Source organism: Chanodichthys erythropterus, chromosome 10 (assembly GCF_024489055.1).
Source record: "Chanodichthys erythropterus isolate Z2021 chromosome 10, ASM2448905v1, whole genome shotgun sequence".
Taxonomy (NCBI): Eukaryota; Metazoa; Chordata; class Actinopteri; order Cypriniformes; family Xenocyprididae; genus Chanodichthys; species Chanodichthys erythropterus.
In genome coordinates this window covers 34,137,586-34,149,501 of record NC_090230.1, presented here as the reverse complement: position 1 = coordinate 34,149,501, position 11,916 = coordinate 34,137,586, and the positions used below count along the sequence as shown (strand labels likewise).

Genomic DNA, 11,916 nt, shown 5'->3' with positions numbered 1-11,916 from the left:
CATAACTGTTGCAAGAAAACTATATATTTGACGTGAAAAGTGTTTATTTTACATTAATGATGACATGTGATTTGTGCAATTTCAGATGATACTAAGATTACTATAAATCCTAAATGACTATAAATTATTTTAATCAAGGTAAACAATTTGACTAACGTGACACCTGCGGTCCAGAAATACATTGCATACAGCAGTTTTTTAGTATTGTTACTTCATTATTCTGATCCTTCAGAAATCTGATACATTCAAAGCAGCTTTACATATTTAATACTGCTGAAATGTTTTGACTACTTTTCTCTGAAGAGAGCTTATGAATATGAATCTCACAGTAGTCAGATTTACAATGAGCTTTCTGGATGCCCAATCTTCTCTCTGATGAACCTGTACAGGTCTTTTGGTGAGTGATGTTCACGTGTGTAGTGTCCACAGTAGTCGTTCAGGATCTTGTACAGTTTATCTGTCGAAAGAAGAAATGATCAGGGTACTCTAAACCAAAACTCAAATATGAAGTAATATTACTCTTACTGCGCTTTTGACTGTTGAATTTGGCTATTAAACTAAGCTATTAAAAATAGAAAAGCTCAAATAACACTGAAATTTTCTACGTAAGCATACAGAAATGTCAGTAAGATTTTTTTTAAAAAAGGTTTCATGCTCACCAAGGCTGCAAATATTTGATCAAATGTTTTAATATATTTTAAATTAAAGTTATTTTTGTGGAAAATTTTTTTTTTTTTTTTTTTTTCCAATAAATATAAAGAACAGCATTTACTTGGGAGACACATCTTTGGTAACATTTTAAATGTCTTTAGTCACTTTTAATCAATTCAATGAGTCCTTGCTGATTAAAAGTATCAGTTACTTTTGAACGGTTGTCATCAACCTCAGAGCTCATGGTATGTATTTCATTTCCTATTTGGCAATATTTTTAAATAGATTTAAACCCAATGCTAATAGGTAACCTGCAAAGAATTAGCTGTTTTTCTAGTTGTTGTGTTTCTCATTAAGAATAATAATGAATATTGCTGCCCCCAAATTAGTGCCAAAGTAAAATGCGCACTGGCAAGAATAAAAATTTCCTATGCCTACTGTCTAATAAGATCTATTTCTTTTGGGGAAAATGAATTGGATTTTTTATTTGCGTAATCCTACGCTATCAATACGAGCACATAAGCTGCTTCTGTTTGTTTCAAACGCGGTTTATGTACGTACCCACGGTCACACTCTTTTTGGACAGTATGTCATGCATTCTTTGTACTTCGAATGCAAGATGTTCATTGCCAAAGGTGAAGAAAGCCATGTCTCGATCAGCCACTGCTGCAGCCATCAACTGGATGAGAGCTTTTGAAGACAAACACATTCTGTTCTGTGCATTTATCATAATCAATCAATAGTGTTAGCAATTTCTCCAAATCAGATGTGTGTTTTTGTCTTCATTTACCTTTTAGTTTAGGATCCCCTTTGAAGGCTCCACAGCCCCAGTTGCCCGTTGCGATGGCTGTTTTCGGTTGTCCGCTGAATCCCACGTATGCCTTTGAGAGTCACACAGTATAAGCTTTAATAACCTTATGATATCAAATTCTTACTATAGCAAACATCAATATTTTAACATGTAAAAACTAGTACCTTGTTGAGTTCTCGTGTTATATTCTCTTTGGTGTATTGCTCCTTCGGGTTCTTGAAGTCCAGAGCATCAATGGCAACAATCTGCCGATAGCGTCTCTTCCACATGTCCCTATGAATGAATGACTCAATTTACACTCATTTACTTACGGCTGTAAAACGAATGTTTTTGAAAAATTCAACACTTGTGAATTTTGTGCATTTGTCTTAAGTACCTACCGCTTTGTGCAATCGTTGTATGGACCCGCCCAAGAGAAGGTACTGCTGTAGCCAGAAGTAATGTTGTACATCTGAGGCCCTGATGAGACATTAGAGATGAGATTATGATGAAGAAAATGTGACGCATCCATCATCACAATCAGTCTGAGACTAATGTTTTACTCTTACTCTCATGTTTCTTGAAACATGTTCATAAAATTTAAGATGTTATTTTCAGCAGTATGTCAGCAAAGAAGTTACTGTTTGTGTAGTAATTAAGTTTGTATGTACCTTCCATACTGAATGTAGCATGAAATTTACTGATATTTCTGTGACCGTGGAACAGAATGACATTTTTATTGACCTAGTTATTGGGTTAGTTCACCCAAAAAATGAAAATTCTGTCATTAATTTCTCACCCTCATGTCATTACAAACCCCGGAAGACCTTCGTTCATCTTCAGAACACAAAGTAAGTTATTTTTGATGAAATCCAAGAGCTTTCTGACTCCTTCATTAACAGCAATTTAATTGCCACTTTCAAAGGTAGTAAAGGCATTGTTAAAACAGTTCATGTGACTACAGTGTTTCAACCTTAATGTTATGAAATGATGAGAATACTTTTTGTGCGCAAAAACAAAACAAAAATAATTTTATTCAATACTCTCTTCCGTCATTCTCCTACATTGTCAACACAGTGAACACAGTGCAGCGCTTCTATGTTCTACACCAGAACGACGAATCATTATTGGCCGGCACCTGCGCCGGCATCACACGCATACGTCGTGATGTTCACATGTACAGTGTCAGCCAATACCTGGATTTCATCAAAAATATCTTAATTTGTGTTCTGAAGATAAACAAAGGTCTTACAGGTTTGGGATGACATGAGGGTGATCATTAATTAATGACAGAAATTCCGTTTTTGGGTGAACTAACCCTTTAAATTTATGTATTTGGCAAAGAGACTTGCATCACATTCAAGGTATTCATTTTTGGATGAACTATCCCTATAATTGATGGAAATCGGTTTACGACTTTTGTCAGTTCCCCCCGCAGTACCTGTGATCTTTAGACACTCGTTATCAGCCAGTTTCTCTGTAAAGAGTCTGGCCACGATGAGCTCTGGACTCATGAGGAAGAGGATCTCCTCCTGAACCAGTCCTGACTTCAGCACTCCACCACCAATATATTTGCTGGCAAAGTCCACCTGTTCAAGACAACATGATGGAGGTGAAACTTATCTGAAGAACAGGTACAAAACTGTGATGTTTAGATGAGACTGACCTGGAGCATGCCTGTTCCCTCTTTCTCAATGGATCCTTCTGAAGAGATGTGAAGGTTCTTCAGGGTTTCCTTCCGACTAAGTCCAACACAATCAGTAAGAGACGTGTATCAACTCACTTTAGTCTATTAACTGTGTAATTAGTGCAACTTACTTCTTCCAGTTAGGGAGATATTGTGACGGAATGCAAATCCTTTCAAAAGTAACCAGTCCATCTGGTTTTGATGCTGAAGAAGTTAAAGGACATTTGTTTGACTGAATACAAAATAAATTCCTTGCTCATCCTTAAATGTGTGCATGCGTTCAAACGTTTGGGATCAGTATGTTTTTTTAATAAACAATTTCCAGCAAGGACACATTAAATTGGTCAAAAGTGACAGTAAAGACATTTATAATGTTACAAAGCGCTGTTCCTTTGATCTTTCTATTCATCAAAGAATCCGGGAAAACATCTTAAAAGAAATATTTCTTGAGCAGCAAATCAATATATTAGAATGATTCCTGAAGGATCATGTGACACTGAAGACTGGAGTAATGATGCTGAAAATTCGGCTTTGGCAACAGGAATAAATACAAATTTTAAATATATTACAATAAAAAACAACTTATTTTAAATTGTAATAATATTTCACAGTTTTAGCGTTTTTACTGTTTTTGATTGAATAAATGCAGCCTTGGTGAGCAGAAGAGACTTCTCCAAAAAACATTAAATATCATACAGACCCCAAACTGTACAGTAGACATGTGTTAAGTGTGTTCTTAGTACCTGAATCCTGATGAGGACTTTCATTTGTCACTGTGTCGAAGTAATGGAGTATGGCTCTCATTTTCTTTGCCTGTAGGGCTGATTTCGCTGAGTCATTCCGGCTACCAAACAGGCTACAGCAAAAAAAAAGAAATAAATAACTGATACAGCACCAGTATAATACAGCGGTGTCAGTCTAATGTGATCAGTGTAACACCTGCTGAAGTTAATGGTTGGGTAGTTGGCGTATTCTGAACCAGGACTAGTGTCGTTCCTGTGAGGGAAGGTGCAGAAGAAGGCGTTTGCTAACAGACTGGAAATCTGCTGCTGAGACATTGTTATGGCCTGGTTCTGCTGCTGTCGCAGTAGAGGAATGGGCTAGAGACAGAGAGTACAGTTTTAAAAATACATACAGCAAACTTGCATTTAAAAAACTTGTATAAGCAATGCAATTAATCTAAATATGTTTCTCCGGTCCAGTGGGACATTATTATAGTTTGACAAATGGTGGACACTAAACAAAAAAATATTAGGGTTTCAAGTGCCTAGCACTTGAAATTGTTAAAACACCCTATTGAAATTGTTAAAATTTCCAAGGATCAGCATTCTCACTGGCTTGTCACTCCCAAATCATTAAGCGTAGACTCAAGTGTCTTATACATTGGAATCCTTAGCTCAAGATAGACGAGATGATTCGCTGGTCATTGTAGCAAAATTTTCAGGTATTTTGGATTTTTTTGAAAAACCTACTTTTGCGAACTAATCCTATGTTTTTGACCCGATCTAAACCAAAGCAGTGCAACAAGATTCTCTGGAGTCTGATTGTCAATAATTATTAAAAAAAAAAAAAAAAAAAAGTTGAAATTTCGATTCACGGTCTTTCAAAGTGGGCGGAGCTACTTTTACTAAAATGGCTATAACTCATGAACGGAATGAGATATTTTAACTCGACACACCTATGTAAGAGCTCATTCTGTGGTTACATGAAAAAGGATAGGCGACTGGCCACTTGGTGGCGCTATAACAGGAAAAAAACATGAAAATCACCGTTAGCCCGATCGACTTGAAAAATTTGGCATGCGGTGTCTTTGTCCGAGGTGCCATAACTCTTTATGAGGACACTGACGCACTCAAAAAACATGTTCGCCGTTGGCCAATGAAGTTTGAGCATCTATAAGACAAGGTTAACCCTTAAATGCATACCTCGGGTCTTTAGTGACCCAGGACGTCATTCACTACCCTCCTCCTCGTTCATTTTTTAAAGTTAGACATCAACCTTCTTGGTATTCCTCAATCAATTCATTATAAAGAATATAACAAGAAAAAAATCATAAAATTATAAAAGAGTGCCTATTTTTGTATTCATTTTTTGTAAAAATTGTATAGGGTCGCTAACGACCCGAGGTGTGTATGAGTGTACGTATATTTTTTCTGCACAACAATAATTGAACCTTAGATGACGGAATAAGTGCAATTCACCTTTATTCCACAAGGAGGCAATGTCTGATACACAATGCTGAAGTGACGACTCATTCAGACAGAAAATGAAATTATACGAAAAACATGAAATGGCTCAGCGATTTACTGCAGAGCAAGTACTGAATGCAATCAGATATGACTGTAACTGTTACTGGATGGATCTGGTGAAGCTGTTGGCGATCAAAATATTCACTTTGAAGATGTTGAAAATTATATAGTTTTGAGAATATGTTTGAGATCGCGAATGGGCTCATATTCGTGACCTCAAACATAAAACTAGCCCATTATTTGCTGAATTTACTGGGAAATGAGCTCTGACGAGGACAGTGATGATGGCATAAAACATCTGCTCAAACTGAGCCCTTTCCAGCTCCAAAAGGTAACAAAATATGCTTTATTTTATTCTTCTGTAATTGTTACTCTAATTTCAGAGGAGTTTTATATTATCGCGACAGGTAGAAATCCTTCCGTGTTAGATAAAGATCCGGGTCGATAAAGACCCGAATATGTAAGAATGATTGGCGAAACAGTCATGCATTTAAGGGTTAACGGAGGCCGATCGGAACGAAACTTGCTGGGCCTGTTTGATTCTAATTCTAGAGAAATCGGCCACCAGGGGCGCCTTCGCATTTTTCACGTGCGTAAAGGATTGTGTATCGCACGATTTTTCACACACGCCCACAACATTCAGAACTCCTCATTCTAAGCAACTTTGCTTCTAGGACCACCGCTGTCCATGGTTCGTTAAATATTGAAGATTATTTCCAAAACCAACTTTGGCAAACTAGTCCCAGTTTTTTGGCTCAACCTTGATAATTGTTAAAAAGCTTAATAAACCATTTATTTTTAATGGTAAATTTCCTGTATTGGCTGTAAATGGTCTTCTACATCTATGATCTAAGTGGTTACATGCTTTCTAAATATAATATAACACCTTTTTACACATGTGCCTAATGGCCTTAAAGAGCTTGAACCCCGATAATTGCTGCTTTTGGCTATATTTTTTTGGTCTTGTATGGTAGTTGCTCGTCAGATTGTTCAGTATGAGCCCAGTGAAATCTTGCATAAAAGCCAAGACAGACTTTAAGACAGATTCAATGATCTTAGTAATCTCAGAGAAAGCAACACAACTGATAAAATGTGAATGCAATGTAATGTAAATGTAATATGGTGATGATTTACAGTGATTTTTAACAGGACATTTGCATTCATTCTGCTATCTTTATTCACACTTCAAATTTAAGTATTGCTGCGGAAAAGAGGGAATTTGTGCTCATTAATCGGATTGAACTTTAACTTCTCATGGTACAATATTAATGTGAAAGAAACATTAATAATGTGATTTATGTTGCATTTCAAATAAACATTTTTAAAATACAACTTTAATTTTTCCATATGACAAAATAAATTCACAAACTTTGTCTCAGACTACAAAATCATACAGTGTGTACCATGTTAATGTTGCTTTCAATGCTAATACTTTGGGACTCTTAATTAACAGACGTGTATGTGGAAAAAAGGAACCTGTAACATACCCGTTTAATGAGATCAGGTAAATCAAGTGCCAGTTTGGCCATCTTTGGGATCACCATATGGAGAATATTGTCCATTGTGTGTATGTTCTGTAGAGGAATGACACACATCTGTCATCAGTTTGTATTTTCACACTAACATTTATCTTTCCTCTGATTTGGAGAAGGCTTCACTAACCCGACCATAATAATAGAGTGCATCAAATGTCCATTTGTCCTTGTTGCTGGAATTGTACGACATTATTGCGGACTACAAATAGACAACAGACAGATAACAGCAGGTCACATCATGATAAACACGCCTCAGCTAGTGTAAATGACATTGTTTAGTGCTGCAGTACCTCTATATCCCCAATAGAGAAACGTTCTTTGGTGAGTCTGTTCAGCGCTTCATGAGTGGTGTCCCAGCGAGAGGGTGATCCACGGGACCTCTGGTGGGATGCAGGCTGTGGTTATGGGAATAATGATTACTCAATATGAATATGAATAAATAATGAATACCCTCTCTATTTTCATAAGCTACTTGTTCAGAAAAGCTCTCTATATAGAAATGATTCTCTTTAGAGAGAGAGAGATTTGTTTGAAAAGCATTCTGGATGGTCATACTTACATACATATGTGGTAACTTCACATGGTTGGAATCCCAAACATGTTTCCCTTCATAAGGGACAATTACACCTCTTTGGAAATATGGTATCTGCTCAAACAAGCCAGGAATATGAATCATGACTCAATTAATATTCATAGCACACATTATACAGAAAGAATACAGGAATTTAGGATGAAGTTACATGATTCTTACATCTATCAGTATTGTATGTCCATTCATTGGAGTTGGCCTTTCATGGGAATCTGTGTTGAAGTTTTCCATTGTCTTGAGCTTCTTGATGGGATATGTTGGTCCCAGTTCTATCACACGCTTTGGTCTTGTTGCTGAGCTGGAAGCATGTGAAGTGTCCATAGGTTCACTTTGAGAGGGCCGGTTTGAGGCCCTGCAGTTTTCAGATGCACTATATGAGGGTGGGTTTTGGGCCTTTCTGTCTCTATGCTCATCAGATGTGGATTTTTTGTCCCCCTTCTGTGCATTCTCAAAAGATGCAACCATTTTTTCTACTTTCACTTCACCTTTAGTCTCACTAGATGTTGGTGGTTTTTTATTCATTGTGCCCCCAGTGTCACTAGATGTGGTCTGGCTTGTGGCCCCTTTGCCTGCAGGATCAGTCTGTGAGCGCTGGTTTCTTGGTTCTCCTCTTGATGAATGATCAACAGTGTTTCCATTTGTATGAGTGAGGCAACCCCTCATTTGATCGCTGTTGTGGTGCGACATCTAATGCCAAGATAAAACAAAAACATCAGAATAATAAAACAGATTTAAACTACGTATGGTTTTAACAACATTTTTAAATGAATGGCTTTTTAAACGAAAAGTTTTTAAACAAATCATTGACAAAAGACAAAGAACCTTAACGCGAGGTAGTTTGATCTAATATTTGATGTTTTTTAAAATGTTGATTAAAAGCTGCAGTCCGCGATTTTTCCTCTTTGTCGCCATCTCTGTTTGAAACCTGCAATTGCAGTCATATGCGGAAAAGTCTCTGTACATGTGTTGTGCCTCGGCACAGCTCGTCAGCGCGGATGAATCTAATGCTTGCTGTCAGTCACCGCACCGGTGTGGAAACTGTACTTCAGAATCACAGATTCTACGTCTTGAAAGTATGACCAATATAAGAATTTTCACTGGAAAATATCTTCTGAACAAGTAAGTAACATTTCTGCCACTTTTGTTCTGACCAACTGAGGAAAAAAGCATTAGGCCTACAATAAATCACGCTGCCAATGATGATTAAATCTAACGATCGCTTAGCTCGGATCATGCCAAACCGTGCAAATTATTATTACTGTTATATTGTTCTCAAATTGTTATTGTTAACAACTTCAGCATTACTATGACTATAGGTGTGTCTCAATCAGTTCCCTAGCTCCCGAGCTCGTGAATCAGTATATCGTGTACACGAATTCGGGCACTGGTAAGGACAGTAAAAGATGCTGGTTCACTACACATTGGGACACTTATGACTCTATTTCCGGCGAAATCCTCATTGTACATCACTATAGTGGTATTTATGAACAACAACAGAGCTGATATTTTCTGACATTACTTGTAATGTTATTTGAAGTACATTATGATTCATTATTTGCTTGTTACATATACGTGCAACATTTCAAATTATAAATGTTAGCTAGATTATGTTCATTACCTGTCTAGCGATGTATGTTTATGCTGAAATATAATAAAATAACGGTTTGTATTTTTTAAAAACATCTATTGCGTATCGTTATGTGTAGTGAGTTGGCTCACGTGATTCAAGTTTCGTGCTTCAGAACTTCGGTTAAGGGAGCATAGTGAGCATCGATGCTCCCTGGTTTTCACGGTGCATTGTGGGACTTTTCAGGGAGCGAACGTTTCAGTGCCCTGGAAGGATTCTGCGATTGAGACAGCCCTTAAAATGGCCGACTCCCTGGTCAGTGCCCTGACTACTGAACTAGGGAGCTGATTGAGACACAGGGTATGTGTATATTAGCGTTACCTGTAGATTTCAATTTCTGTAGCCACTCCACAGTCCAAAGTCTTTTGCTTTTTGACTATGAGTGAATCTCCTGTTGTCACTGATGATTGTCATTTGGATCTTTCTGGATTACAATCCGTCATCAAAATGATAAATTTAATTATTCCAGCTGCTGTGAGAAAAGACTATAAATGTGCCGCTACCAGCAGCATCCTCACGTGATAAAACCGACTAGCCTGGACTCCTTCCTTTCTGTTCACGGACGTGACGTAATGACGCACAGACGAACTGCTGCATGCTAGAATTTCCCGTGGAAATCCACCATATCGCTCTTATTATAAAACATTATTACAAGCTTACTGTTGTGAATCGAGACAAGATAATGAGATAGTTTTGAACACTGGCTGGTTATGAACTTGCTCAAAAATTGATTTTGAATCATTTTTAACCAAAAAGTTACAGACTGCAGCTTTAAGTAGCAAATAAGAATCCATTAAAGCTGCTGTCCGTGATTTTTAGCCCTCTAGCAGTTAATAAACAGAACTGCACGCGTCTTGCGGAGGAACAATGTAGCCGGAGCTACTTTTCTGTGTCTACGGCGAGTCGTGAAGTTAATGTGATACTCTGTGGCGAGTCCTACCAGTCCAGTCTGAAATAGTCAGAATATAAACACTTATTATAAGTGTACCATTATGATTCAGGATAAGACAAAAACACGGTTTGGAAAATGGATTCATGTAGTATATTCTCATTATATAATTTTTGTAAATTTTTAACACAAAAAAAGTTGCGGACTGCAGCTTTAAATTAATGTTTGTATTTTCAGACAAAGGTCTTCTTAATGATTTTCAGTTTTGTTCAAAGTAATTCAAGCAACAATTTTATTAATGGGTAAATATGTAAAAGTATGGTATTTGGGGTAAAAAGCGCCCCTGCTGTTGGGGCAAAAGGCACAATAATTAACATGATAATGAATAGCTGGCTGACTTTTCCATTTGTTGACATGACATGGTTAGATTCACATAGCAAATATCATATATCAAATTGGGTATCCATCTTAGAGATAAAGATATATTTATAATGAAACAATCATATTTAAAAATATATTAATCATATCATAATAAAATATAATTTATTGTTACTACTGTAATTCTATATTAAATAGGCTATTATGGGATCTCCTTCAATGCTTCCAGAATCTTTACTTTTTTAAATAATATTGTTTCTGTATTTTTTAAATCTAATATTTCTTAAATAATATATATATATATAATATATATCAAATAGGCCTATTTTAATGGCAGTATATTTACTGAACAAAAATTAATTATTTTATTTATCAAAATAAACAGAAAATAGTACAAACTTTGCTAAAGATATTCTTCTGAACAACTAATAACCTAGTCATTATTTAAAACATTATTTTAGCTAAAATATTTGTTTGATTACTGTGTGCCTTTTTTTTAAATTTTAAACAAAATTAACCACTTTATGATTTTTTTCACACAATATCTGTTTCTCCATCAATGTATAATACAAACCTATATATTTTTCCTGCAATCATATACTTTGAGAGTAGTGAAAAGCACAATTTTTCTTAAGATGTGCCTTTAGCCCCGTTGTACCCTACATGAGGGGTAACTATAACAACAGTGAGAAAGTTTTACATCGACATTATCGGGCGTCACGTCGCTAATACATAATAATGTAAATCTTTAATCTGTAAACTTCGCTTTGTTTAAACGTGTTCTTATAACTGATATTAAAAATATATATTTGATTACTTTAAAAAATCGCGTCTTAATTCGATTCGGATATTATTAATTTTTGTGGTAAATATGATTACATGGTAAACCTTTACGGCAACAAAATAAATGTTTTGTGAACGTGTAAGCGTACGTAATAACGTTAGTAGCTGACGTAGTGTAAATAAAACTCACTCAACTCCGATAGGGAGTATGCTGAAATAGCCTAGTACATCTCGTCTCTTTCGTTCGTTTAAATAAATAGGCCTACTTAGTTATATACAGTATGCAGTGCTTTAATGTTTTGTGCTGTAGCTCTTTCACTTTCGATTTTCTCAACTGCGCGTTCAGTCAAATGCACTGTTGTTATAGAGACCACAGTGTAACTTCCGCGAAGTTCTACGAATGATACAAGTGAGACAGAACGTGCAGAAAATGGAACATCTACTCACTTGTTCGGTGGTGTCAGTCCGTGTTGTTGTCGTCCAGTGTCTGTGATTGCTTGTGATGACTTGAGGCAACAGAACGAAAGTGAGCGCGCGGAGTGAAAGCTTGAGCTGGTGGCACTTCCTGAGAACTGCAGTACGTGATGCAAAAACACCAGAACCATTTATTCATGTATATTAATAAATATTAGATTCAGTCATAGTGTTTCCTGGTCTAAACCGCTTCATAACAGAGAGCCCTTTTTTGGTAATCTCATCTTTCTTCACATGACTGCTGTCGTTTGTCTTCTTTAAAGG

The 11,916-nt window shown here is 36.4% G+C and overlaps 1 protein-coding gene across 1 annotated transcript; it reads right to left on the bottom strand.

The window, feature by feature from the left end:
• Nucleotides 1-322: 322 nt before the first annotated feature.
• On the bottom strand, nt 323-11,750 carry LOC137028539 (poly(ADP-ribose) glycohydrolase-like). The gene is made up of 16 exons (XM_067397475.1): nt 11,626-11,750; nt 7,664-8,188; nt 7,472-7,558; nt 7,203-7,307; nt 7,040-7,111; nt 6,865-6,951; nt 4,068-4,228; nt 3,872-3,984; nt 3,260-3,332; nt 3,108-3,183; nt 2,883-3,030; nt 1,843-1,921; nt 1,627-1,735; nt 1,442-1,532; nt 1,213-1,341; nt 323-457 (listed from the first exon to the last, which is right to left on the bottom strand). The coding sequence occupies exons 2-16, from the start codon at nt 8,186-8,188 to the stop codon at nt 339-341; spliced, it is 1,974 nt and encodes a 657-aa protein (XP_067253576.1). The 5' UTR covers nt 11,626-11,750; the 3' UTR covers nt 323-338.
• Nucleotides 11,751-11,916: the final 166 nt, after the last annotated feature.

What these genes read in the sequence shown, in the direction of transcription:
- LOC137028539 (XM_067397475.1), bottom strand. Translation starts at nt 8,188, where the DNA reads ATGTCGCACCACAACAGCGATCAAATGAGGGGTTGCCTCACTCATACA. An exon ending in TAACACGAGAACTCAACAAG is followed by an intron (nt 1,533 to 1,626) that starts GTACTAGTTTTT and finishes TGACTCTCAAAG; the next exon opens with GCATACGTGGGATTCAGCGG. An exon ending in AGGGGATCCTAAACTAAAAG is followed by an intron (nt 1,342 to 1,441) that starts GTAAATGAAGAC and finishes TGTCTTCAAAAG; the next exon opens with CTCTCATCCAGTTGATGGCT.